Here is a 26,824-nt window from a genome sequence, read left to right on the forward strand (position 1 = left end):
GGGTAATTGCTTCCGCGATACCAACACCGACCCGAAAAGTAAAAAGAAAGAAAACCCCCGACCACATGGGGAGACACTTACCAAAAATCAAACAAAATCAAACAATGCCGCTCAAAACAAGTATATGCATCCAACGCCGCTCCAACCGGACTGAAAGCCTGCGAGGGGGATGGTGGGGGATGGGGGGAGACGAAGGGATGACTACCTTACGGAGTCGAACAACGAGAGGAAATCCTACGACTGGTCACTAAACGGTTTACCCGAAATGGCAATCGATAAACATTGATCCGAATGCCGGAACAACGGGTATTGCTGACATCAGCGTGCACAAGTGCGGGATCATTATTACCTTATTTAGTAGCATGCTATGTGCACAGATGACGCACCATCTAACCCGATTAGACTCTGCAGTTTTGAGAGTCATGGACTTGTGCTACCCGCTTATTTCCTCACTCCCTATCCTTAACTTGTAACTCTTCTTCGCCCTCCTCTCCGTCATGTCCCTCACCTTAAAACTCTCTTCGCTCGCGATTCGAACTCTGTCAAAACCGATCGCCGTATGTTGACACTTACTTTATGCATCATACAGATACTGACAGCGGGTAGAATCGCATCAAAGCTCAGGCCCGCGAACATGAACGATTTCGGAAAGTCTGCGTCTCCATGGCGCAAGCACTTCATCGGTTCGATATGCGCCTCCGGTTAGGTGCTGTCCGTGACAATGCCGCCTCTCAAAAACGAGCAGCTGCCGAAGCCGCTCTCAGGAAACACAAGCCCACATCCCCCACGGTCAAGACAGAGGCGGAGGCGAAAGCAGAAGAAGATGCCATCGCAAAAGCCAAAGCGGCCGCCGAAGAAGCAGCGAAACCAGCCCCGAAACCCCACATTCGACCCCTCTCGGAATCTAAGGCGATCGAGTCTGGCGCGACATTCATCAGTGAGACATTCTTATTCATTGTGGCAGGTGGTTTAATAGTATTCGAATCGTGGAGGTCCCGACGGAAAGAGAACACCCGAAGAGAGGATGTCGAGACTCGATTGGCCGAACTCGAAAAATCCGAAAAAGCCGCCCGAGAAGCTCTTCTGGCAGTGGAGAAAGAGCTTCTAGCACAGAAGGCAAAGCATGGCGGGCTGTCGAAATCGTCACCTAGAATTCTGCCCCGCGAGGTCTGGGACGTCGAGAGACAACAGGAAACAGAGCAGGTCGAAGAGCAAGGCTGGTGGGCTTGGATCACATCCTATCTACCAGTTGGTCAGACGCCAGAACAGCAAGCAGAATCAGTCATCAAGGAAAGTAAGAAGACAATTCCAAAGGCACCCATGCCTGTTGGCGAGGCAGTACCAGCACAGGCTCCCTCCAGCCACGACCAGAGTTTGGAGTCGAAAAAGGCTTGAGGGATTATCTACTCATGGATAGATTCTTTGCGTTTCTTTTGTACAGATATTATTATAGAACTCATTGTTGAAGGCGTGTGTTGGTCTTTTATATTTTGAATATCCGGGATGCGACATTTAGATACCCTTCTCTGTTACAAGGGAGAAGAAGCAGATGACTTGAACTCCTCTCTTACCATTGACATGTGATACAAGTGTACATAACTCTGACTTCCTATGTGCCTAACAACACCACTCTACACAACTATGAATACCCAAATCAGTTTTTCTCTTTCCCTTGTTCGCGGGCAGTTCTGCACCACGCTTCGGCGCCGTGCCATCTGGAAGGTCATCGGTCCTGCTTTAACCGCATCCACAATGGGACTGGAAGGTGTGCGGGCTGCCCTAATTTCCCTGCGTAACTATATGCCTGACAAATGCTCTAGAAAGTGAAATGCAAGATTGCGATCTCAGCTTGCAGTTGCAGTCCTTGTCCCTGAGAATTCTTCTCCTCAGCCCCTCCTCGATTCAAGCCTCCGACAATGAGAATACGCCCTCTAGGTTGATTAATTTCTACCACTCTTGGAGTAACTCACATTGCCAAAAATATGCAATCGCCTTCTTTTTCTCAGAAAAGTCATTTAACAGCGCCAGTGGAAGGTGTGATCTGGACGGGCTGTTGGCTCTACAAGCGTTGTACGAAACATAGCATCATCAGAAACAGATCATGTTTTGGTACTGACTAAAGCACAACACACTGACAGAGTAGCCGAATGTCTACCAGCTCCAATCCCGATAATTCCCATACCTGACTCGTCCTGTTTCTTTTCATGCCTCGAAGAGTATACGGCTAGTCTTGCTGAGATACCTTTGCAAAAGCCGTCTCTTACAGATTCTATGACTTTGCTATCTCATGTCACTTCTGCCCACTCCAGCGTGCTCTCCGACCAGGAGAGGAATATTCTAAGTGATCTGTTTCCGTCACTCAGAAGTTTGAGTCAAGCCGCTCGCGCCTTAGAAGGATGGGAAGTTTTAGTGGACTACCTTGGGGAGATGCGAACAAGAGAAGTTGCAGAATTCTGGGATCATGATAGGGTATGTGAATAACGATGTATAGAAGTGCAACTTAATTTGTTTGTTTGATTTTAATTGTTAATTTTACTATTATTCTCCTCGAACCAGTTAGGCTTACTTACTACAAGGCTTTGCTAGTGGTCAATATATATAATTGTAGTAGTGTAATCCTAACTCCACTTATTCCTGGACTACCCCTTATTGCCTCAGATGCATTATACAATGACAAATTGAAAGATTTACAGAGTAAAGTCGACCGACTTCGTCTTCATCCCAAGGGATTCCCGTATTGGGCATCAAGGGAAGCTTTTTTGTCGATAAATCCTCGAACTATAGGATGCAGGGATGACGTACGGAGACCCTTAGACACCAATGGAAAGTGGCTGCCTGAGGCTAATATATCGCTCCTTTTGAATCTCATACAAATAGGCCCCAAATCAACCTTACATAAAACGAATACGGAGAACACATAGATAATCTTGAGGAAATCTATTAATAGTAATAATATATTGAATGTCATCTTGCAGTACAACCCTGGATCTCCAGGGACAAGGCACCAATTTTGCCGCCAGAACCCTGAAAGGAAGAGGCGAATATTGTCAAGATTATTAACCAGTACCAGACCTTGGATTTTAAGGGATTGCGCGTTGTCGACCTGAAGGGAAGTCAACCCAACGGTGCCACACGTGTGTGTGTGGCGCAGACGGAGGTTCCATCGGCTGTCCCGCCGAATAACAATAGCGACTTGACAGTCTGCGTCTTGTCCTCCACAGGCACCACATCGTCATTCCTCCTCCTTCTCCCCCCATTCTCTTGCATCACTCATTCTACGAGCGTTGTTCCTTTTTACACTTCTTCACTTTCTTTATTCGTGTGTGTATACACTTGGAATGAGCGACCTTTCTTTTCCGCTGGTTCCCCTCAGTTCTTAAACGCTTACTTTACAATACCCCGTTTCTAAACTTATACACCAACATATCTTGACGCCTGGGCGCCCAATCCGGGGTAGTCGGTAACAACAACCATGGTGAGTCGCCTCTTCCTCTCTGTCTGGCAAACTTCTGCATGCGATGGTGGCTTGGAGTTAAATCCAAGAAACAATTCCGCTGACGCACTATCGCAATTAGGGACACTCACGACGTCCTGTTGGCGGGGAGAAGAAGAGTCGAGGCTTCGGTCGCTCGAAGGTCGCTGATGTAGGTGATGGGCGACAAGCGGGAAAACCTCAGGTCAAGAAGGCCACATTTGAGACAACAAAGAAGAAGGATATTGGTGTTTCGGATCTTACATTGCTGAGCAAGATCTCGAATGAAGCCATCAACGACAACCTGAAGCTTCGCTTCGAGCATGACGAAATCTACGTAAGTTGATATCGCGGGCATGCGCCAGACCGGGACTAAGTGTTTTATCTCCCCTAGACGTACATCGGACATGTGTTGGTGTCCGTGAACCCGTTTCGAGACTGTAGGTAGACCCATTGAGAGGTATGGCCAGGGGATGGACATGAGCTGACTGACCCCTTTTCTAGTGGGCATCTATACCGATAATGTCCTCGACTCCTATCGGGGTAAGAATCGGCTAGAAGTTCCCCCTCACGTCTTCGCAGTTGCAGAATCCTCGTATTATAACATGAAATCCTACAAAGATAACCAATGTGTGATCATTTCCGGAGAGTCGGGTGCGGGGAAGACGGAGGCCGCGAAGCGGATCATGCAGTACATCGCCAGTGTATCCGGCGGAAGCGATTCGTCCATCCAACAGACGAAAGACATGGTTTTGGCCACAAACCCGCTCCTTGAATCATTCGGTAATGCGAAGACGCTGCGCAATAATAACTCTTCTCGGTTCGGAAAGTACCTGGAGTTGGAATTCAATGCTAATGGTGAGCCGGTTGGCGCCAACATCACCAACTACTTGCTGGAGAAATCGCGAGTCGTCGGTCAGATCGCCAACGAGCGAAACTTCCACATCTTCTACCAGTTCACCAAGGCAGCGCCGCAGAAATATCGAGGTATGACTTCTGTCCCTAAAACAGCGAACATGGTCTAATAAGCGGTAGATATGTTTGGCGTACAGCAGCCCCAATCCTACCTGTATACAAGCCGCTCAAAATGCTTCGACGTGCCCGGAGTTGACGACAATGCCGAGTTCAGGGATACTCTGAATGCAATGGGGGTGATTGGGATGAGCGAAGCTGAACAGGACAACGTCTTCCGAATGCTCGCCGCCATTCTGTGGATTGGAAATGTTCAGTTCGCTGAGGATGATTCTGGAAACGCTGCTATCTCGGATCAGTCGGTTGTTGATTTTGTCGCTTATTTGCTGGAAGTCGATCCTGCCCAGGTGAACAAAGCGCTCACCATCCGCATCATGGAAACCGCCCGTGGAGGCCGTAGGGGATCAGTTTACGAAGTTCCTCTGAACACCGTCCAGGCCCTTGCCGTACGTGATGCGCTATCCAAGGCGATCTATTTCAATCTTTTCGATTGGATCGTTGAACGTGTCAATCAGTCCTTAACTGCCAGGGAACCCGTAGCGAACTCAATTGGAATTCTGGATATCTATGGTTTCGAAATCTTCGAGAAGAACTCTTTCGAACAGCTCTGCATTAATTATGTTAATGAGAAACTCCAGCAAATCTTCATCCAATTGACCCTGAAGGCTGAACAAGACGAATATGCTCGCGAGCAGATCCAGTGGACGCCGATCAAATACTTTGATAACAAGGTGGTATGCTCGTTGATTGAAGACAAGCGGCCACCTGGTGTTTTTGCTGCCCTCAATGACGCTTGTGCAACAGCGCATGCTGATTCTGGCGCTGCGGACAACACCTTTGTGGGAAGACTGAACTTCCTCGGGCAGAATCCAAACTTCGAGAACCGACAGGGTCAGTTTATTGTCAAGCACTACGCCGGTGATGTCAGTTACTCCGTAGAGGGCATGACAGACAAGAACAAAGACCAGCTGCTGAAGGATCTCCTGAACCTTGTCGGATCGAGCGGCAATCAGTTTGTCCACACGCTTTTCCCTAACCAGGTCAACCAAGATGATAAGAGACGTCCACCTACTGCTAGCGACAAGATTAAGGCTTCCGCTAACGACCTGGTGGCTACCTTGATGAAAGCTCAGCCATCATACATTCGTACCATCAAGCCAAACGACAACAAGGCCCCGAGAGAGTACAACGTTGGAAACGTTCTGCATCAAATCAAATACCTCGGTCTCCAGGAAAACGTCCGAATTCGACGTGCTGGTTTCGCTTATCGTCAAACTTTCGATAAGTTCGTGGAGCGTTTCTACCTTTTGTCCCCGAAAACGTCCTACGCCGGCGATTACACATGGACCGGCGACGCAGAATCAGGCGCTCGGCAGATCCTCAAGGACACTAGCATTCCCGCAGAGGAGTACCAGATGGGTATCACGAAGGTGTTCGTCAAGACCCCCGAAACGCTTTTTGCCCTAGAGGCTATGCGTGACCGGTATTGGCACAACATGGCTATTCGCATCCAGCGCGCATGGCGTAACTACCTTCGCTATCGTATTGAGTGCGCCATCCGCATTCAGCGATTCTGGCGTCGCACCACCGGCGGTCTTGAACTCCTTAAGGTGCGTGATCAAGGCCATCAGGTGCTCCAAGGTCGCAAGGAACGTCGCAGAATGAGTTTGCTCGGCTCTCGACGATTCCTTGGTGACTACCTTGGAATCGGTAACAAGGGTGGACCGGGAGAGATGATCCGCAACGGTGCAGGCATTAGCGGTAAGTGTATTATTTGCCACTTGATAGTCGACAATGCTTGCTGACTTTATATAAGGATCGGATGATATCCTCTTTTCTTGCCGTGGTGAGGTCCTGATTTCCAAGTTTGGTCGGTCTAGTAAACCTTCTCCACGGATTCTTGTTTTGGTGAGTGACTGGATGATGCCGACAACAAACTAGTATCCTAACAATTGCAGACAAACCGGCATGTATATATCGTGGCACAAATTCTTGTCAATAACCAATTGCAAATTTCAGCTGAAAGAACGGTGCCGATCGGTGCCATCAAAGCTGTCAGCACCTCAAATCTGAAAGACGACTGGTTCTCCTTGATCATCGGTGGGCAGGAACCTGATCCTTTGATTAACTGTGTCTTCAAAACGGAATTTTTCACACATCTTCAGACCGCTTTGCGTGGGCAATTGAATCTGAAGGTTTCTGAGAAGTAAGTTGTGTCCCTGTGTATTAGTTTTCCACCACTAACTCAATATAGCATTGAATACAACAAGAAGCCCGGTAAGTTGGCTACGGTTAAAGCTATTAAGGATCCGGCCGCCTCTCCGAACGTTGATACCTACAAGAGCCACACTATTCACACCAGTCCCGGTGAGCCCCCGAGCTCGGTCTCCAAGCCGACGCCGAAAGCGAAGCAAGTTGCGGCACGGCCAGTCACCAAAGGAAAGCTGTTGCGCCCCGGAGGTCCTGGTGGCGGGCCATCGAAACTGGCGTCCAGACCTGCATCCAGACCTACACCCAAACCTCAACCTCTGCCTCAATCACAGCCGGCTACGGCGCAACCAATTCCTGCCCCTCAGCCTGCCGCCGTTCCTAGACCAGTTCCCCAGCCCGTTGCAGCCGCTGCCGCTTCTCATACACGGAATGCCTCATCCGGCTCCGTGAGAGCTCCGCCTCCGCCACCGCCAGCGAGTCCCCCGGCGCCGAAGAAAGCAACAGCGAAGGCCTTGTACGATTTCACTAGCGCACAGTCCAACGAGCTGGACATCCGGGCGGGAGATGTCGTGCAGATTGTATCGAAGGAAGGGAACGGTAAGTTTTGGCTTCCTCATTTCTATGCTTACGAGGCTAACGTGTACTAGGTTGGTGGTTGTGCATGAACATGGCAACTTCCGTCCAGGGCTGGACCCCCCAGGCGTATCTTGAAGAACAAGTCGCGCCTACGCCTAAGCCTGCTCCCCCACCACCACCACCAGCCGCACCTAGGGCAAGCCCGGTGCCGTCTGCCAACGGAGCCGCCGCTACTGCGGCCGCGGCGAAAGCCAAACCAGCACCTCCTGCGCCACCTGCGAAGCGCCCGAACATGGCTGGAAGAAAAGCGGTGCCGGCACCTCCACCAGCGCCTCGGGACAGCGCTGTGAGCATGAACTCGCACGACTCGTCTGGCGGTAGTGGTCGCGGGACGCCGAACAGCACCTCGAACGCCAGCCTAGCAGGAGGCCTCGCAGAGGCATTGAGAGCACGACAACACGCGATGCAAGGCAAGCACGATGATGATGATGAGTGGTGATTGACTTGCTTTTTCTATTCCTACTTTCTATTTATTCCATTCTCATTCTCAATATCCGATTTTCTCTCCCCGAGTTCTAGCTTAGAGTTTTGCTTTGGATTTGCTGGTCTACTGATACCATGGGATTCATTGTTTGGCGCTGCATGAACCCTGGCTGTTTAGATATAAAATAGAATGGCTGTTTAAAATTTCACCCTTCAAGAGGCATAGCATATATTTATTCATGCATTCAAAAGTAGCAAATCATTCTGTATATCATTCTGTCATGTCCAAGAATATAACATAAAACCATATACCATATTCACACGAAAAGAAACAAATTAAACCTTAAACCAACCTATTTGCTCAGGAATTTGGCGGCCAAGTTCATCAAAGCAGGCCCGCCGCTACCAGACGATCCACTACCCTGACTCTTCATATACATCTTCATAGCCATCTCAGCGGCCTTGTTAACAGCCGACTGCTTATCATCGGTCTACAGCAACCCAAGTCAGCATTCACCCAAGGCCAAATCCACAAAACATATATATATATAAAAAGGAAGAAACAGAACAAAACTCACCACATTGCCACTCGAATTCTTCTGTTCCCAAAGCTTAGCAGCCTGGCTCATAGCCATACCAATGAAAGCATTCTGATCACCGCCCGAAGAGCCACCACTCTGACCGGAAGAAAACATCTTCAGCGCCTGCATGGCAGCGCCAGCGCCCAGGGAGTTCGAGTCATGGGCCTTGCTGCTATCATTGTCATTGTAGAGCTGCTGGTGGGACTGGACCATCTGGTCCTCGTCGATGTCGGGGGAGGAAGAGCGGCCCTGCTTGTCCTTGATGAAGTTCAGGGCGGTGCTGAAGAGGGACGAGTCGGAGGAGGAGTCAGAGTGCTGTTGGGCGTGGGCGAGGGCTGGGCTCACGTCGCTGTCGGAGAAGCCGTGGGAGGAGGGGTTGGAGTTGTGGTAGCCGCCGTGGGAGGGGGGTGGGGCGTTGTAGGAGGTGTCGTTGTAGGAGCCGCCGCCGCCGTAGCCTCCTTGGTTGCCGCCGTGAGAGGGACGGTCATTGTAGCCTCCCTGGTTGCCGTGGGAAGGGCGATCGTTGTAGGAGTCTCCTCCGTAGCCTGAAGAGGGACGGTCGTTGTAGCCTCCTTGGTTGCCGTGGGAGGGACGGTCGTTGTAGGAGTCTCCTCCGTAGCCTGAAGAGGGACGGTCGTTGTAGCCTCCCTGGTTGCCGTGGGAGGGACGGCCGCCGTAGGAGTCTCCTCCGTAGCCTGAAGAGGGACGGTCATTGTAGCCTCCCTGGTTGCCGTGGGAAGGGCGGTCGTTGTAGGAGTCGCCTCCGTAGCCCTGAGAGGGACGGTCGTTGTAGCCTCCTTGGTTGCCGCCGTGGGAGGGACGCTCGCTGTAAGAGTCTCCTCCGTAGCCCTGGTTGGAACCACCCTGGTTGTTGTTGTTGTTGTTGCCGCCCGAGCTGTTAGTGGCTTGACTAACGGCCTGGGAGACGGCGGACTGGAGCAAGTCAGAGAAACCCATATTGATTTTCTTTTGGTTGCGGTGATTTGATGAAGAAAGGTAGAATATGATCTAGGAGGGAGGAATTAGGGGGGAAGATTTGTTGTTTGTATAGTATTTATTTCCGAGAGGAGGAGGGGCTGCGGCTGTGCTTTGGTTGAGCTGAAGATCGGCGGTGGGGTTACCCAGCCACAGCCCCGATCATTGGGTACCGATCTGATCACACCGATCTTTGGCCGCCACACAGGTATTACGTAGACCTTCTTCATTTGATGAAAACTGAAAAACAAAAAACAGATGTGCAGCATTCAATTCAGTGGTATCTCGTAACGCAATCAGCAATCCTCCCAGTATGTTGTAGATACAGTAAAACATGAAAGAAGAAGGAAAAGGAAATAAAAAAGTAGAGCAAAAAAATCATGCGGAGATTTCATAATGAGGTGCTTTCATAGCAAACACTGAATCCCCCTTTCCCGAAAAATGCCCCCCCCCCCCCCCCCCCCCCCCCATCGACTATCGTTCCACATCTTCTTTAGGTTCGACCAACCAATGGTGGTGGCGGCGCATGGTTTCTTTGAGGATCAAGCCTTCTGAGCTGCAGCTGCAGCGGTAGCAATCCGATTGCTACACTAGTAACATCCCCTCATGTTCTTCGTCGCTTAAATTCCACCAGAAACGCATCTGTCGCTCTCGTTCGCTAAGAACGCATCGCTCATCCTCGTCCAAGTCGGACTCTCGCACCCATTCATTAGGCAAGCCCCGTACTCCGTAGCGCTGGCCCCATTGGCGTCGCTCGTATTCCATAAATCCACCGAAATGCTCATCGGTATTGGCAACCCAGACCGTGCTGCCGTCCGGAGAGTAGTCCGCACCACCGATTTCCCCAAAAAAGTCGTGTACCTGCCGCGTTTGGTATGTTTGCGCGTTGATGATCGAGATGCGATCAGCCGGTTCGCACAGCAGTAGCGTGCGTGGGCCGCCGCCGACCGGCGAATATCGGAGGGATCGATACCCCGCGACGTCCGACTCGATCTTCTCCAGAACGCGCCAGGTCCGTGCATCCCAGATGATCACTGTCTTATCTTGGTTGCTGGTGGCGATATGTCGCATATCGGGAGACCACGCGCATGCAAACCCAAAATCGCGATGGCCTCGGAGGGGATGTACAGGTCGTCCCGTGTCTGCCTCAACGACCCAAGCGTCGGGCGAGTCACCAATAACACACCGCAAACGTCCATCCGGCGACGTCGCCGTACAATTAATGGCGCGCGACAGCTCTTGATCTGCAATGAAGGTGTTGGTCTCTACATCCAGCACGCGGAGGTGTCGGTCGTTGGATGCAAAGATGCCCATTGGGGACCGGCTCGTGCGACTGGGGACGACATCGATATGGTTAGTGATCCCGTTGGGGTCCTTCGTCACGAAACCTTGCACGCCACCTTCCTGCGTGCCCGTTGCTCGCACAGCGTATTCACCTGCAAACCCACCAGCGATGGCAACATCGTGAGCCGATTTCATAGTAGAGATCTTCACGGGCGCATGCAATCCGGATTCGGCGGACGGCTTGGACAGATCGATCAAGCAGCTCACGTCATCATAGGCAGGCGCCCAGGAATACACTTTTGACTCTTGGGCAAAGTGCACCGTATTGTGGGCTGCAACCGACATCAGATTCCGGAGTTGAAAGTGCTCGATCGTAGCTTTATGCTTGGTGTACATAGCCTTTTCCCGGAAGTAGAACTCCTCCTGAGATAGTCGCAGCCCCGGCCGTTGATTTGAGTACTCTAGGTTATGGTACGACGTATACCAGAGGTCTCGCAGCTCCCGGGCGTCTGCTCGCTTGACTCGTAAGGTCTCCCACCATGGGATCTGTTGGATGTCATAAAAGTCTCCGGTGTACCCACTCGGCCGTGCGATCTTTGCTGGAGGATTCCAGCCAAGGATGTTGGAGATGGGACTCGGTGGCATTGCCGTCGAGATAACCGGAAGACTCGGTATCGAGGCCGCCGTCGACTGCACAAGCCATTGAGAGATAAACTGGTCGATAGTAAAGTTCCTTTCATGGGCTGTCGCACACAAGACAATCAGCATGGGCTCATTCTGAGCAAGTTATATAATACAAGGGTGGAAGGAAGGAAAGTTGGCCCTATAAGACCATGAAAATACATACTGGTTCCGTGTATGACGGAGGCAGGAAAGCGGGGATCGCCAGTCAAGTCTCCACCGCTCCAATCCTCGCCATCGGAGGGATAGTTGTGGTCGTCAGGGCCAGTGACTTCTGTTGCCTGCGAGCCAAGGTCATGATCTAAGCCTCGATAGAAATCATCGTAATCAACTTCTGATAAGTCCCCGGCCTGGTAGGCTTCGATCTGTTCAGCGAAATCTTCGTCGTAGTCACCACCATCTTCATCCGAGTAGAACTTCTCCGCGTCGTCGAGGAGATCGTCTTGCTCAGAGATCGGGGTAGACGGATCTTGATTCACGGGGGTGTCGTAGTGTGTGATCAGGGCTGCGGCATCTTCGTCTTCGTCTTCACTATCTTCCGAAATCGTGGAAATGGCGCGCCTGGCTGTTGCGTGATCGATCAAGTGGTGAACCAGCGTCTCCATGCCGAGTTGCCCGTTCTCATACGGCGCGAGGGGTACCCCGCCCAGGTCGGACAATACATCCGTCATCTCTGAATCTGACATGTACAAGTCGGTGGGTGGCGATGAGTGACGATGGACGGTTCCCTCATCCCCTCCCCCTACACGGCGAAAATAGGAATCGCGATCGATCACCGCATTTACGACCTCTGAGACAGCCAGAAAGTTGGCTTCATTGGTCGCGACACTCGGGTACTGAGGCAACGCCATGAGGGCAGAGATACCCGGGTCCGTCGGGTTGAAAGCACTTGAGACCGCATCAGTATCGCTCAACACCGGTTGCTGATCCCTTGTCACCGGGACGCCTTCTTGGGTGGAATAAGAAGGCCGACGATGCTGCGACGGGGCCGGGGTGTCACATGACGACGATCCGGGCCTCGTATCGCGATCACCTGGGCATACTGACGAGCTGGACGACGTCAAAGAGATATCAGATCCACTCTGATTAGGCATTGCCGTTTCATGGAGCGCCTCGTTCGGAAGCCGACAACTCGACCACAAGAGCTTCGCGCAAGCCGCGGCAAGGCAAACAGAATAGCAATAGACGAGACCAGAACGCAATGTAGTTGAAGGGGGCCTGATTGGCACCGGAAGTCACACAGGAGCAGCAAAAACCGTCCACGTTTCTCTTGATCGGGATCAGAGATCTTGGCTCTGCAACCCGTCGGTCACCCCGCAGCTCGTCTCCCACCAACCCCCCACGCGGAGAACACGGTCAGGTTGGGCGTAGAAGGATTCCCTCAGGTGTCGCTAACTGAACCTGCGGCTCTGTGTAAGACAGGGGTCAAGTCGTACAGTGTTGCTGGTATGACAAGTGGGAGAAAATGAATTGTTTGAAAGAGGGAGAAAGAGAGGGGCGGTGTTCCCAATAAAAAAGAAAGTAGGTAAGTGTATGGAGTAAGTAACACTCCAGCGAGTTGCAGTAGTTCGATGTTCACCTCCCAAAATGGGAACACGAAAAAAAAAGAAAAAAGAAAAAGAGAGAAGTAAGTAATAGCCAAGAAAAGAAGAACGGAAAGGGGATAAGATAGTCAGAGAGGAGAGTAACACAATTATTCTCCTGGTCGTTCTCTTTTCTTTTTCCTTGACGGTTATTCAACCACCTTCTGGAAGGGCTAAACCTCAATGTCACTCTTGCCGATCGGAGTTAATTTCCAGCCTCTTGGAAACTATCAAAAATTCTTTATCGGTATTATAATTCTGTTGTACTTTGAAATATGCAAAGAAGTCGAGTCAAGAACAACGATGTCCGTAGGGACTCATCAGTCAGACGAACCGGGAATACATGATTAATTAATTAAAAGTATGTACAAGTGGAGTGAGGGGCCCATGAGTGGAGTGAAGAGCGAAGAGACAAGGCAGAGACCGAGAGACAGAGGAATCTTACCAAATACTCCCAAATACCGAAAAGAAAAGAACGTGCATGAGCCGTCACATGGACGGGATGATCCGCAAAAGCAAAAATACTGGGAAGAAACAAAGTCGAGGGGAACGTGTTTGCAAATAAAAGGGTCTGAGCATCCCCAAACAATCTTTCCGGTATGGGACGGTGGTGGCAAATGCAAATTTAACTGTCGAACGGTTCGTCGAAAACTCGAGGACTATGTAAGAATCCCTCGAAACTTTCATTTGCAGCTGTGGCAAGGGTCATTCTTCTGGAATCCTGCTCAGATCTCAGTGACATGCTTGCCCACTAGCAACTTAAAAGACAAATGATTGCTGCCTCGCTTTCATCTTTGGCTTTTCTACCTTGCATCTTTGTCCTGGTCATTTAATTGCCTTCCTTTTCTTCCCTCTTTTTTTTTTTGTTTTTGTTTTTCTTTCTTTCTTTTCAAAAAAGGGGAAAAGAAAAAGAAAGCCGTCTTTTCCTTTTATCTCGGAGGTTCATTTCAAAATTAAAACGGACCAGGTCATACTTCCCGTCTCTCATCAGTCGTGTCCATTCATTATATTCTCCATCGCTGGTCTCGCTCAAAAATACATCAAAACTCAATACTGTCACAATCAGACCAGAATTCAACCATCCTAGCAGACGGCGTATCTCCAAGACCACTCGTGTACGGTCCTTACCCTTCGCGGGAAGCTATACAAAAATCTTTCTCTAAACACCTTCCAAGTGCGTCATAGGATAGATAAAAAGGCACAAAGAATTAGAGACGCATGAAAAGAAAAAACGTAATACAAAAGTCAGTCGAATCGCTCGTGACCAACATAAAAAGAAATATAGCACATGTCCCCTATATACTAGTAATCGGAGTATTCTTCGTAACGCGTAGGATATCCTCCCATCGGAGGCTGTCCCCAGGCGGCCTGCATGCGAAGCCGGCGATCTACCAGACATGTCAGCTACTACAGGACTGTAAAATCTCCTCAAGACACACATACCTTTCTCGAAATCTCGCCAGCGCTTCATCGTGATCTTACTACTATCGAATTCTCCTTCCCCAGCATCATGCCCCTTGTCCTTCTCCCCGGCGGTCTTCCGCGTGTCACCCCAACTGAAGTCGTCAAACTTCCAGTACGAGTAGGTCGGAAGAACAAAGTTCCAGATGGGCAGCGAGAGGAGATAGATCAACATCCACAAGACGTAGACCAATCGGTGGGCGGTGACGACGATGAGCACACCGGGAAGTCCCAGAATGAGGGCCAGCAGGACCAGCGGAATGACCTGCACCGGCTTCTTGACAATAGACGAGATGACCACGTAGAAGGTAAATGCGATAGCTGCAGGGAGGACCAGTGTTCCAATCAGTTCGATGAAGATGACGAATTGCATACTGAAGCAGAACGTTCCGCACAAGTCTCGCACCAAAACCAGCTCCATTAGGTTGTGAACCGTACTATTGATCCAACGACGACGCTGAGAGAGAAGGACCATGAACTTGTCGGGCACTTGAGTTTTGCAGACAGCCTGGGGCACAAAGATCTGTTTCCGCTTGGGGAAAGTCCGAAGCATTAGAGTCGACAAGTACCGATCCTCTCCTAGTAGAAGCAGGTTCTTCTTGTGCAGAGTGTCCACCACATTCTCCGAATAATGTTCCACCACATCGGGATTGGCAAGAATCGGCACCCAGTAGTTCTGGCCACCTTTCGGTGCTTTGATCCGATACATGGAGAAACACCCGGGAAGACAGGTCACACCACCAAAGACAGACTCGAACGATTTAGACTGATGGTGGGAAATGAAGTACCTGGCACGAGAGTCAGCAAAAGCATAGAGACAAAAGGGAGGGTGTACATACTCAAACACTTGAATCATAGTCACCCAACTGTCCGTCTTGTTAGCGATCTTAGTTTCACCACAGAGGCCCATGACCTCGGGATCCTTAACCATAGCGGAGATCATATGGGTCAAACTGTCCGGGAAGACTTTCGTGTCGGCGTCGACCATGAGCACGACTTCATAAAAGTCCGGGGGGATGCCGGTCACATGCAAGAGGCCGTTGAACATTTCAAATTCAAGTTCCGTCATCCTTTCATCAAACATCACTTTCTGCAAGAAAGACATCAGAATAATTTGACTGTCCCGTTTACCGCGGTTACCCGGTTTGGATTGTTTTGCTTCGGACGGCGTTCCGCATTTCACAACGATCATCATTGGAACACGCTGCTGTTTCTCTGGTGGAATGACGGACGTCTCCCCGTAGTCGTAGAAGCCAGCATAGACTTTTGCCATGTTGTGTCGCTTAGAGCCGGTTGCAACTGCTACGTAGGAAAACGGCTGGACCTCATCCATAGGAACAACCGGATCTCGCATCATGCGAAGCACAATTTCGGGGGTAGAAAACTCCTCACCCTTGCCCTTGATCATACCGTCACAAATGACAATGATGGTCTTGTGACTGTTGGGATAATCGGTCATCGCGATGGAATCAAGGGTGGTGCGGATTCCGTCTTCACCTTCCGAATAACAAGTAACCAAACAAAGAGCATGGGCTAAGGGAAAGCCGTAGGGCTGCCACTCGGGCGGCGGTTGAGGAACTACGGCCTCATGGATGTACCCACCCGTTCCAAGGCCCTCAGAGTCGGCGATGGCAGTGGAATAGCGGGAGTCTTGTACTAAGCTCGTTCGGCTGGCCGTCGGATTCTGGCGGGAAGCATCTGCACTCAAGGTGCCACCACTGCTATTGTGGCTCAGCTTATACATGGAACCACCGCCAGGTACTAACCGGCTAGTGGAGTTCTGGCTCGCCATGGTTACCCATTGAGGGCGTTGTTTCCCGCCATTGCTCACCGTGTAAGGGCTGGAGAACCTGGAAGTGGTTGGTAGGAAACTGGCCCTTTTACTAGGGCGATCCGTAGGGTCTGTCAGGCGAGGGCCGGGCCGATAGATGTCATTCGACCAGTCTTCAATTTGCTGATTACGTTTCCTGGGATCCGAGCTCATACTCGTCTTCTGGGCGGCGAGCCTTGGAGCGAGGAACCACTGGAAGATCAAGGCAAACGCAAATTTGACGATAACAATGGATAGAATGAAGACCAATGACACATAAAGAACCACTTTAGAGGCAATACACCCGACTGTGTCAGTATCTATACTGCCGACCTTGATGATTTGAGACAGGCATTTGCCTATTTTCTTCTCTTCCCCAGTCTGAAGGTAATATGTAAGGTCAACGCCGCGCACATCCGGGTTTGTGCGAAGCTGATCAAATTTCGCGGGGTATTTGACCTGATCAGTGTTGAACCACCGCAGGAGATCAAGATCCAGCACGTTTCCAGAGTAGACTGCCAGGTTTCTGCTTTTGTTTTTCGTGTCGTCCCATGTGTAGTATACGTCGCCTGAGCTTCCTAGACTGTAAAACGATTTTCGGGCCTTACCTGATGTGTGGCAGGCCCATCCATTGTAGTAAGGTTCCGTATAGTTGGGCTCGGATGAGCCATCCTGGTTGAAAGCCGCGCACGGAAAATACCAGGCTAGGTCACCGTTCGAGTTGGTAGGCACGTCAGATCCGTCCGCAAGTGTGATTAGACCCTTACAGGCTCCGTTTACTTGTTGGAAAAAGAAGCTCCCATCTTGGCCACCATACTTTTCGGGCAGATCATATAGGACGTTGGAGCTGCCTGGAATTCCAGCAGCTGCGGGGTGCTTCGATTTAGATAAGTCGTAGGCTTTCCCATGGAAGATCATATAGCCTTTGGTGACATGATTGACCTTCAGTCGTACTGGGGGAGTTCCGCATACAGTGGCCGTAAATCCGAAAGTCAAAAAGCCGACGAACGCTCCTATGAGCAGGATAATACTGATAAGCCCGATCTTCTCGCGCCACGCACTCCGCTGCGCCTTTTGCGGCATTCCAAAGCACCGAAGAACAAAATCTGGTGCCCAGAATGTAATGATTGCGCAATACGTACTCCACAGGCTTGGGGGGCGGACTTGCTCTAGCGCCTTTTGTCGTCTCCTTTCCTGTGCAGATGCCTTCTTCGAAATCTTCCGCGAGTGCCTCCTTTTCTTGGTTCGACGCCGACTCGGAGCCCGCTCCATGGGCTTATTGATATTCCCATGCTCACCATACACCCCTTCTTTGGGCCTATCCATGCTGCGAGAACTGTTCGTATCAACCTCACCATCTCCACTCATTAATGGCTCATGCCCTGTCGCTGATGGGTATGTGGGCATGTTTTGTGACCGTTGGCGGTAGTGGTAGTTGGGATGGTCTTGATCGATGCGACTGCGCTCCGGCTTGACAAAGCTCTTTTTGCGCCTAATCTCCTCGCCCATATCTCCTCTTTCTTCGTCCACATCTTTCTTTCTCCGAGAACTGTGCGAGCGATGGCGTCGGTGATGATGGTGGCGGTGTGATGTTGGGCTCGATAGCGTATCAGTGAGACCTCCCGTCTCACTGTCTCGTCGTCTTCTACGCGATGATTCCCGGAAAGCCGAGTGTACTTCTTCTCGTCGCGGGGAGGCCTTCCCTGGCCGTTGCGGCAAAGACATGACGCTTCTAAGGAACTAGAGTGTGAGCATGGCGAGATGCAAGCAATTGTAGGATCCACACAGATGGTGGAATACGCATCAGGACACACTCACCGTTAAATTGAGGCGCGCATAGACGGCGATAGTTTTTTATCAAAGCGATGTTGACTGACTGGATCTTCGCATAGACAAGTAGTAAATCGATGCGACGGTGTTATGAGGCAAGGTCCAACTCCCTAGGCTAATCGCAAGGATCGACGAATATCGGGAACGGAGCAGCGACACGAAAAAGAATGTGAGAATGATTGCTTGAGAAGCGATCGCGGGTTCTAATGTGGTATGGGCGTAGCTAAATTCGAATTACTAGCGAACCGTGCGAATACGAGACTGCCAGTAACCAGAGCGAGCGAACAACTTCGGAGACGGGTCGCAAAATACAAGACAAGCGGCTACACCCCCGACGATCCAAATAAGCGAGAGAAGTGAATAAAGAATGGTGATGGGAGTGAGAAGTAAAGGGAAGGGAAATGAAATCTGCGGGACAATGATTTGAGACAGTGCGGAGCAAAGGCTGATCACCTGGTGGTACAGTTATGGGAAACAATACTAGTACCTCAGGCCAGACACTGTCTAACCACAATGCTATTAGTCCAGAAGGGTACCTGCCGTACCCGGTAATTTGTAGGAAGCGATAGTGCTATCTGTTGTGTTATTGTTATTGTTTTTAATTTAATTTTCATCCGTCCATAGGATAGGCATATTGTGCATATGGAGTACATACATCCTCTAGTGCCTAGTAGCTACTACAGGAGGCCTCGGCCGAAGCCAAGAAACAGAGTCCGAGCACACCCTGCAGATTTATTATTTGATGAAGATTGACTGGTAAACCGAGAGTGGTAAAAGGGGTAATCAGACTAGATCAGATAGGGATTTTGCTGAGGAGAGTTCGGAAGAATTATCAAAAGACAAGTTGGACAGTGACCACGGGGAACCTTTCATTAGTGTACACAAATAACTGCCATCCATGTGCTGCAGCGTCGCTAGGGGCAATCGGTCGGGCTAGAGCCAGCTTGGGCCCAATAGAATTAACTCGCGGCATCTCATGGATCATTATAAGGGTTACCTCATTAACCACGGACTCCTATCGCCTGACCATCCCTCATTGGGTGGTGGTTCCCAGGCTCCGTAACCGTAAACCACATTAGGTTTAACCCCCGGGCGACCTGGAAGACACGGCTTTTGTCCAGATTTCTTTTCAGGATGATTTGCCCCTCTCCTCTTAAAAATCAAGGTTAAAATTGAAAATCCCCAACGGGCTTTCTTGCGGTACTCAAAAATTAGACTAGTAGACAGCACGATGTCGGGTGGTGGTACTAGGTGGAAATTCTGGTATCTCACATGACCTTTTTACTCTAGCGCTCTGCCACCGGCTGGTACTACCGCCTCTACAAGAATATGTATCCAATCGAGTGAGACTCCGTGTTCTATTTTCAGGCTCAAACTTCCCCCACCAATTGGGTGGCGGCACACCATTCTAATTATTTCTGATGGGGCTTGATATTGACTTAGGACTAAGCAAGTAATTGGGTATATTTGACGTGAATTGAAACAGCTACCCCAGAATCATGCGCAATAACCAAATAGTGATATATCAGAAATGCAGGAAATCAATACAGATCGTAGTATTACGGAGTATGTGACATAGAGCATACCATTGTCTTTCAATTTCTTTTCTTTTCTGCTTTTTTTTTTTTTTTTCTTTTTTCTTTTTTTTTTTTACATTTTCTCTTTTGGATCTCAACAGCCAATCTTCATCCACATGTACACTAGATGAATACCAGGAATCTAATCTCAATCGATCTTGGAAGTATCCTCATTATTCAACTATCAAGTCATAACAGAAAAGCATTCTCTATTTGGAAAAAGGCAACAGTGATTTCTGTCAAGTTACTTATGTAATATCGATATCAGTAACCCACCTGATGACAGCTAGTCTCAGCCCCAGTGTGACTATGGGTAATCTTAGTCTCTTACCGCTGAGCCGGTGTGTAATACAAACATTTATTTGACTCGGTGCACTTAAAGTTGGGAAGCTGATCTGTAAGTTAAGGCTTCAATTTACATAACGTAAAGCTTTGTGGTAGAAATAGTGTTTTACTAGTAGTCATCATCATGCCCCTGTGGGCCTATGTAGATCCAACGCTTTCAGGTGCCTTCTTTTGCTAAGGAGTTCATCCAGGCACTAATGACTCTAGAGATCATGTTGGATATGAATGATCTGATGGCTGATCGTCCTCTAGTGTCCCAGTGCTGAACCTCCTGTGGAGAACTATGTTCTACTGTGTATGCATTGAATCGCAATCAATCAACTCATGACGCCATCGTGCAGTTGGTATTCGACCTAGACGCGCATCCCAGACATGCTTAATCCCTGAGATATTCAGCTGGGATCACTGTACCCCAACAATCCAAGTCTATCAACTTATCACTAGTAGGTAGTCAGCCACGTTTATGCCAATGAACCGGGTAAAACTGGGGTGAATAGCGTTTCGCCTAAACATGCACAGCTCACCCTGGACTCCGGAGTTAAAGGTGGAGAAAGTAGCCGAGTAGCTTCGACGACTAAAATTGCTCCCAGACCCATAGGATCTATCTCGCTTCTCGATGGCCTGTTCTATTTCTGCTGATGTCAGTACACGACCTCAAATTGATTGACGGCATTCTTGGGTATCACAATGATCTTCAATTCTTATTGCACACATCTAGTAATAAGAGCATTGTAGACTTCCGGATACAAATATCATGAGAAGGGAATAGTGTGCTTCTCTGGTAACTTGCCCAGGGCCTCAGTTCATATAGAACAGCCAAGAGGCTTGATTGGGCCCTTCGGTATGACCGAATTCAATTAACGACGGACAATTCTAATTGGAAAGCCACATTTCCGGCCAGCAGAACTGCTCCGAGTAAGAGTCACAGTTGCATGAGATTGTGAGGCTCAAAGATGACTACTACTGTATCTCCGCGGTCAGCAACAGCATCTGCCACGCACTGGTCATTACTATTCTTAGTACGGATTTATTTGTTCGAGTACAACACATCAGGCATAATTCCTCGTAAAATGTGAGATTGACTCTGCACCGCCCCAAGTTTCGTGCATTGTTTTACATCGGAATGAAGGGCAGCCATTGGAATGGGCGTTGCATAGCACTACATGGGCGACAAGAGACGGCAGCTATTGGTAGGTAAGTACCAGTCGGTCTTCGGGATTCAACATACAAAGTAGTAGCACTAGATCGATGGTCCATGCAACAATCAATTAAAATCTGATGACACCTTGGTGCCCTTGTCATGTTAGTTATCTTTCACCAACGGTGCGATCCACTAGTGAGACATGAAGACACCATCGATGGTCTCATATGGACAATAGTTTGACTATGCATGTACAGTACGTACAATACCTAGTTGTACTGCTGCACATACATCCAAACATACATTCCATACCCACGATACCGAATTTGTTGCTTTACGTAGGGAAGTCGGCTCTTTTTTGATCTCTTCGTTCTTTACTACGTTTTTCTTGTAACTTATATATACAGGCATATCCATATCACTCCATTTCCAAGCATCACATTACAGAGACATAGTACTTTTGAGATGCTGTGTGGGTAAGCGCTGAGCTGAATTTCCACTTATTACCCCTCAACTTTTTTTCCTAGTATTGGGACCGTTCGGTAATTCCGCAAGTCCGAGTGATCTATTTTACAACGGGGAACATGATTTGTCGCCATTACTTTTAGTCACTGAGACATCAGATGAACAAAGTTCCAGTTGAAAGGTAATGCAACCGATTTTGAATAGATTAAAATAGGTAACAACTCAGCATAAAATCAATCGAATACTCCATTTCAGTAAAGTATCTCTCTACTCCGTACACGTTTGTTTTCAACAATTTTAAATAAATTAATTAATGAATAAATAAATAAATAAATCAAAAGGAAGAGAAAGAGAAATGAAAAGAAGAAGGAAAGAAGTACAACAATAGATATAGTGGGGCTGTTCGTACAGTAAACCCTTTTTTCCCTCTGTATTCTTATTTTCTCCCTTCTCTCCCCCTCTGTCATTTTTCTTCCGCTGCCCTCTTTAGAATGGCACTATAATACGAGGTTAGTGCGGCTTAAGGAAGTACTACTACTCGGGCGGTACGAATACAAGAAATACGATTGTCCGTACGGAGTACCATTAAACTCAATACATACTAAGTTTCTTTTAGGATCATCCCGAAGGGCATCTCCGCTATTGACAAAAGCAATCGAACTTTCTCTTTTCTCTTACTTCTGTCCATCCTGTTTTTCTTTACATCGACACCTTCGCTTGGTCTGCTTTATTGTTCTTCCTTCTCTCTCGTTTCAGTTTTCCTTTGGATCTCGCATCGGTTGTCTTCCATCGACCTTCATTGCTGCCAAAAGGTAATTTGTTTGATTTAACGTTTATCAAGTGGACCCCAACCTCCTCTCCAGTCGACCCATCAGCCGTCCTCCAGTTCTCCACGGTACATATATCTCTTCCACCTTTCGGCCGGCGCTCTGAACTTCACTCGCTTCTGGGCTGGTTTTCAATCGCTTGACTGCGATAATAGCTCTTCTCCCCCATGAGAGCCTATATGCGCCGTACTTAGATCTCCGCTTCTCCGGCGCTTGACGATTGGATCGGTCACATTAGGAGCATAGGACGCTTGCATTGTATACATCTGCAAGGCTCTGGAGGGCCTAGTGAGAGTCAGTGGTATAGCTGCTCATGAAAATGGCTAGTCCTGTGGCAGGCGAATACCCTCAGCCGGTTTCCCCTCCTCCGGTTTACCTTCGATCTTCTCCGCCCCCTCCCCCTCATCATGAGTTTCCCTCTCCAACTACCTCCAAGCGACCATTGAGCACTAGCATTTCGCGGAAACCACTCCCCCCTGCTCCTGGAAACCGGGAATCTTTCGTCCCTTCCGTGAGGGTTGATGTGGATGGAGAGCAACAAGTGCCGAATGCCGCAGTTGAGAACGATTACGATATACCACCTATACCCACCTCTGCGTTCACTCACATGTCAATTGAGGATCGACCACATTCGCATGCAAGAATTTCAAGTGGTCAATTTCCCCCGCGACGGGATTCATATGCTGGCACACGCGTTACTGGAGCACCCATTCGTCATACGCCTGCCAGCAGTGGCTCTTGGTCGGTGGTAGATGCCCAGATAAAGGACGAATCGAACAGTTTGGCGAAGACAAGCGGTTCATCATTGGATCAAAGCGCGCCGAGTGGTAGTCGGAACAGCTCATCGCGCAGTAGTTTGGATAGTGCGGCTCAAGAACCAGAGACCTACGAGCCTTTACACTACCATCACCGTCCATATCAAAGCCTCGGGACCGCTCCCGCGGCCGCGGCAGGATTAGCGGAGAATTCCGTCAGCACAACCGGTCATCTCGCTGTGGGCAAGCCTCGCAGACCGCATTCCACATACTCTTTCGGATCGGACCTCGACGGACGGAACGGGTCTCCTCATGCATCTCCGTATCTACACGCGCGCTCGTCGTCCAGTGCGTCACCCGATGTTCGACCACTATCCTTCGTCGATCTCCTCAATACACCGTACCCTCAGCCGGGCCCTGCGCCAGTGCAACTTGGTAATGCACATCTCCGCTCATCTGTCGGGAACAATGCATCCTTGCTCAGTCATAAGCAAACATTTGATATGTACCTTGCCAATGTGAAGAAGACGGATAACCCAGCGGTTCAGTATGAGTTCGCCGTGTTCATGGTCAATGCCATGTTGGACATGCCGGATGACGCACTAGAGGGGGGTGCGGCGGCCGTCTATGGTCGAAAAGAGCCGGAAATCACTCGATCAAGTCTACTGAAGGAAGCCAAGTCAATCCTGCAGCGCTTGTCCGATCGCAGCTATCCGTTTGCACAATATTACTTAGCCGACGGTTATGCATCGGGATTATTCAGCAAAGGAAAGGAGGACTACGATCGGGCGTTTCCCCTGTTTGTGGCAGCTAGCAAGCACGGGCATGTCGAGGCCTGTTACCGTACGGCGCTTTGCTACGAATTCGGCTGGGGAACCAGAGTTGAAGCGGCGAAAGCCCAACAATTCTATCGTCAAGCCGCGTCGAAAAACCATCCAGGCGCCATGATGCGTATGGCAAAGGCTTGCCTGGCGGGCGATATGGGACTCGGCAAGCGGTATCGTGAAGGCATCAAGTGGATGAAACGTGCCGCGGAATCCGCCGACTCACAGTACAATTCTGCCCCTTATGAATTGGGTTTGCTGCACGAAGAGGGATACGGTGACGATGTTTTCCCGGATCCTTCTTATGCAGCACAACTCTTTACGAAGTCGGCGGATCTGGGACATGTTGAGGCGAACTATCGCCTTGGGGATGCTTATGAGCACGGCAAACTGAGTTGCCCTCGAGATCCCGCCCTGAGCATTCATTTCTATACCGGAGCTGCGCAGGCAGGCCATCCATTAGCAATGATGGCTCTCTGTGCATGGTACTTGGTTGGTGCTGAGCCTGTGCTGGAGAAAGATGAGAGCGAAGCGTACGAATGGGCTAAGCGAGCAGCAGAAACCGGTAGGTGCCATTGGACTGAACCCCAAAAGCCTTTACTAATTGCCACATGACAGGGCTGGCAAAAGCCCAGTATGCGGTGGGATATTTCACCGAAATGGGTATTGGCTGTCGTCGGGACATTCTGGCAGCCAACGTCTGGTACGTACAAGCGGCTGACCAGGGTGATGCTCGAGCGACGCAGCGGATTGCCGCCATCCGAGCTGCTTCAGATGGTGTGGATCCAGCACAAGCTGCTATCAACAGCCGTGGACAAAAGACAAAGAAGGGTATGCTCCCAATACCATCGTGACGAATTAATGAGGGCCTTGCTGCTAATCAAGGAAAACAGAAGGTGGAAAGACAAAACGATTTGGCATTTTTTGAGACACATTACGAAACAGCTTACATTGAGCTCTGCATTGCATATCGAGCGACACCTACTGAGTAATACATAATGGCAGCGACATCTTTGCGACACTGTTTTATTTGATTCTCACCGAATTTTGCATATTCGCCATGAGTTTGGGCATTGGATTATCTCCGTATATAGCTCCGTCCGACTGTTCTGGGAACGGCTTATGTTTTTGTACGCGATGGTGTTCCATTCCATGTTACATGTTTATCTTTGAGAAGTTCGTTACAAATACATTAGGAGACATCAGAACATATGGGGGTTCCTGAATTTACTCTGAAAATCCTTCTGTTGCATATTTCGACCTGCTTGATTTGCACGTCGTGTTATTTATCCGAAGGCGTATTGGATCCATTCAAAACACTAATGGATCGGTTCAGTTTCTTGCTACGGACTTAGCATCCTTACTTCTTCGCCTTGAGCTATACAAGTCGCGATGATATGAATTGCGGTCGAAGATTGACCGCGTCGAAAGTTGGTGACGTCATCCACCGCAGCATTCCGAATTCGTCATACGCAAAAGCCTAGACGGCTGAACGAGCGTCAATGATTGATCAAAAGCAAAAAAACAAGTTGCTGAGATTATCTTCCGACGGTCCACAACGGACTGAGACGTCACGGTCCTGAAACAGTGGATCCCTAGCAGCTCAGCAATAACCAGCAACTGAACAAGTTGGATGTATCAGCCAACCACATGGAAACGGTTCCTTACTGATGTATCCAAAACCCCTGAGATGATAACGGTGGTGATAGTGTACCTGCATTAACCACGACCTGGAACTCCTGTCCATCCTTCCCTATTTTTCTTTTCTTTTTCTTTCTTTTTTTTTTTTTTTTTTTTAGACGATCCCTGCTACATGGAGACCGACTCATCCCTTACAGGGTACACACACCGACGGACACAGTAACAATCAGCCGATGCCAAGAAATACCCTCTCAAACTATTAGGCCCCAGGTTGCAGATCAACTCCGCAGATAGAGAGGAGCGAGCTGTCACTTGCTGAGACCGGTTGGGCCCTGCCCCACGGGCACTGGCTTGCAGCAAGCTTGGAGTGAGTTGTTGTTGATCGCGCGTTTCACGCCCCTCGGGCTGCAGGCTTCTAAATATATTCGGTTAACTTGGTTGGAGAGGCTGGCGGCGGTTCCCACAGCTGCGCTCCATGGGGGCTTAATTTTTCTCCTTGTATAAAGAGGAGGCTGATCCTATCCGGGGTTTTTGTTTTGACCTTCCTTCCTCCCTCTCCTTTGGATCTGTAAATTAATTGAGTCTTCGCACGATTTTCCGGCCTCGTGCTCGTTTGGTATGTTTGCTTCATTCCAACCAACCTCCTCCAACCCCAATTCGACCCAAGGGGTGGCCCGATGGGTAATGATGATAATAAGCTAACCAGCTGTCCCGATCGCTAGATACCAACCATCTGCCCGATCTATCCATTCATCTCTATCGATTCAATATGCGTTTCCTCGCTGTTCTCGCTCTCATGGCCAGCGTCGCTGTCGCCAGACCTGCTGAAGCCAACATTCAGCAATTATGTCAGGGTGTATGTCTCCTCGTTCGTTTGCCATTGAATATGCCCTTGATATTCACCGGCTCTACCCAACCCTGTCACGGCGCTTGGATGCTAATATGATCGGACATTGCAGGTTGACCGCTCCTGCAATAACAACGGCACCGCCGGGGCCAACTCGTGCTGCACACCTCTCAAGTGTGGAATTGACAACGTAAGTTGCCAATGCTGTCACGTCAGGAATAAGAATGGAATGTGGAGATGAGCTAATGCCTGAATTGACAGAAATGCTACTCCCCCTTTTAAACATTGTGAATAACGCATACAACGACAACCTTGCTTGCACAGATACATGGGACCTATAGAATGGATGTGTATCGAGATGGAGAGCTGCATGGAATTGAACAGAGCCATTACCTTTGTATTTACTATTTAATACATGTCAATATATACCTTCCTTGACCTAAAGATTTGCTGTGAATATAGCACACTACGGTTGAATCCAGG

The 26,824-nt window shown here is 49.4% G+C and overlaps 8 protein-coding genes across 8 annotated transcripts; 5 read left to right on the plus strand and 3 right to left on the minus strand.

The window, feature by feature from the left end:
• Positions 1–359: 359 nt before the first annotated feature.
• Positions 360–6,730, plus strand: F9C07_2279010 (P-loop containing nucleoside triphosphate hydrolase protein; the record flags this gene model as incomplete). The annotated part of the gene is made up of 8 exons (XM_041288720.2): positions 360–3,475; positions 3,576–3,809; positions 3,867–3,912; positions 3,977–4,459; positions 4,508–6,205; positions 6,261–6,352; positions 6,403–6,650; positions 6,699–6,730. Coding segments are annotated over exons 1-8 (2,835 nt in total), but the record flags the coding sequence as incomplete, so codon positions are not given.
• On the plus strand, positions 498–1,395 carry F9C07_608 (OPA3 domain protein; the record flags this gene model as incomplete). Its single annotated transcript, XM_041288721.1, has 2 exons — positions 498–557; positions 607–1,395. The coding sequence occupies 2 exons, from the start codon at positions 498–500 to the stop codon at positions 1,393–1,395; spliced, it is 849 nt and encodes a 282-aa protein (XP_041141293.1).
• Positions 1,504–3,197, plus strand: F9C07_1034367 (uncharacterized protein). Its single transcript, XM_071507387.1, has 4 exons — positions 1,504–1,765; positions 1,821–2,070; positions 2,139–2,469; positions 2,577–3,197. Exons 1-4 carry the CDS (start codon positions 1,612–1,614, stop codon positions 2,919–2,921), a joined length of 1,080 nt encoding a protein of 359 aa, XP_071365592.1. The 5' UTR covers positions 1,504–1,611; the 3' UTR covers positions 2,922–3,197.
• A 1,180-nt stretch (positions 6,731–7,910) lies between the features above and the next one.
• Positions 7,911–9,737, minus strand: F9C07_2239858 (uncharacterized protein). Its single transcript, XM_071510016.1, has 3 exons — positions 9,015–9,737; positions 8,293–8,939; positions 7,911–8,205 (listed from the first exon to the last, which is right to left on the minus strand). The coding sequence occupies exons 1-3, from the start codon at positions 9,250–9,252 to the stop codon at positions 8,068–8,070; spliced, it is 1,023 nt and encodes a 340-aa protein (XP_071365593.1). The 5' UTR covers positions 9,253–9,737; the 3' UTR covers positions 7,911–8,067.
• A 118-nt stretch (positions 9,738–9,855) lies between these two features.
• Positions 9,856–12,329, minus strand: F9C07_610 (WD repeat protein; the record flags this gene model as incomplete). Its single annotated transcript, XM_041284268.1, has 2 exons — positions 9,856–11,297; positions 11,402–12,329. The coding sequence occupies 2 exons, from the start codon at positions 12,327–12,329 to the stop codon at positions 9,856–9,858; spliced, it is 2,370 nt and encodes a 789-aa protein (XP_041141290.1).
• A 1,279-nt stretch (positions 12,330–13,608) lies between these two features.
• Positions 13,609–19,104, minus strand: F9C07_2136012 (chitin synthase). Its single transcript, XM_041288710.2, has 4 exons — positions 18,575–19,104; positions 15,119–18,490; positions 14,262–15,067; positions 13,609–14,206 (listed from the first exon to the last, which is right to left on the minus strand). Exons 2-4 carry the CDS (start codon positions 17,812–17,814, stop codon positions 14,121–14,123), a joined length of 3,588 nt encoding a protein of 1,195 aa, XP_041141289.1. The 5' UTR covers positions 17,815–18,490; positions 18,575–19,104; the 3' UTR covers positions 13,609–14,120.
• Positions 19,105–21,694: 2,590 nt separating this feature from the next.
• Positions 21,695–25,650, plus strand: F9C07_2136019 (uncharacterized protein). Its single transcript, XM_041288719.2, has 3 exons — positions 21,695–24,418; positions 24,472–24,684; positions 24,747–25,650. The coding sequence occupies exons 1-3, from the start codon at positions 22,588–22,590 to the stop codon at positions 24,779–24,781; spliced, it is 2,079 nt and encodes a 692-aa protein (XP_041141288.2). The 5' UTR covers positions 21,695–22,587; the 3' UTR covers positions 24,782–25,650.
• A 613-nt stretch (positions 25,651–26,263) lies between these two features.
• F9C07_613 (uncharacterized protein) lies at positions 26,264–26,623 on the plus strand (the record flags this gene model as incomplete). The annotated part of the gene is made up of 3 exons (XM_041288718.2): positions 26,264–26,350; positions 26,454–26,531; positions 26,603–26,623. 3 exons carry the CDS (start codon positions 26,264–26,266, stop codon positions 26,621–26,623), a joined length of 186 nt encoding a protein of 61 aa, XP_041141287.2.
• Positions 26,624–26,824: the final 201 nt, after the last annotated feature.

This window comes from Aspergillus flavus, chromosome 1, assembly GCF_009017415.1.
Source record: "Aspergillus flavus chromosome 1, complete sequence".
Lineage (NCBI taxonomy): Eukaryota > Fungi > Ascomycota > Eurotiomycetes > Eurotiales > Aspergillaceae > Aspergillus > Aspergillus flavus.

What these genes read in the sequence shown, in the direction of transcription:
- F9C07_2136012 (XM_041288710.2), bottom strand. Translation starts at nt 17,814, where the DNA reads ATGTCTTTGCCGCAACGGCCAGGGAAGGCCTCCCCGCGACGAGAAGAA. An exon ending in ACTATGATTCAAGTGTTTGA is followed by an intron (nt 15,068 to 15,118) that starts GTATGTACACCC and finishes CTCTCGTGCCAG; the next exon opens with GTACTTCATTTCCCACCATC. An exon ending in CTGGCGAGATTTCGAGAAAG is followed by an intron (nt 14,207 to 14,261) that starts GTATGTGTGTCT and finishes CATGTCTGGTAG; the next exon opens with ATCGCCGGCTTCGCATGCAG.
- F9C07_1034367 (XM_071507387.1), top strand. Translation starts at nt 1,612, where the DNA reads ATGTGCCTAACAACACCACTCTACACAACTATGAATACCCAAATCAGT. An exon ending in CTGTTGGCTCTACAAGCGTT is followed by an intron (nt 2,071 to 2,138) that starts GTACGAAACATA and finishes ACACACTGACAG; the next exon opens with AGTAGCCGAATGTCTACCAG. An exon ending in AATTCTGGGATCATGATAGG is followed by an intron (nt 2,470 to 2,576) that starts GTATGTGAATAA and finishes ACTTACTACAAG; the next exon opens with GCTTTGCTAGTGGTCAATAT.
- F9C07_2239858 (XM_071510016.1), bottom strand. Translation starts at nt 9,252, where the DNA reads ATGGGTTTCTCTGACTTGCTCCAGTCCGCCGTCTCCCAGGCCGTTAGT. An exon ending in TTCCCACGGCAACCAGGGAG is followed by an intron (nt 8,940 to 9,014) that starts GCTACAATGACC and finishes GCAACCAGGGAG; the next exon opens with GCTACAACGACCGTCCCTCT. An exon ending in AGAATTCGAGTGGCAATGTG is followed by an intron (nt 8,206 to 8,292) that starts GTGAGTTTTGTT and finishes GGGTTGCTGTAG; the next exon opens with ACCGATGATAAGCAGTCGGC.
- F9C07_2136019 (XM_041288719.2), top strand. Translation starts at nt 22,588, where the DNA reads ATGAAAATGGCTAGTCCTGTGGCAGGCGAATACCCTCAGCCGGTTTCC. An exon ending in TAAGCGAGCAGCAGAAACCG is followed by an intron (nt 24,419 to 24,471) that starts GTAGGTGCCATT and finishes GCCACATGACAG; the next exon opens with GGCTGGCAAAAGCCCAGTAT. An exon ending in TGGACAAAAGACAAAGAAGG is followed by an intron (nt 24,685 to 24,746) that starts GTATGCTCCCAA and finishes CAAGGAAAACAG; the next exon opens with AAGGTGGAAAGACAAAACGA.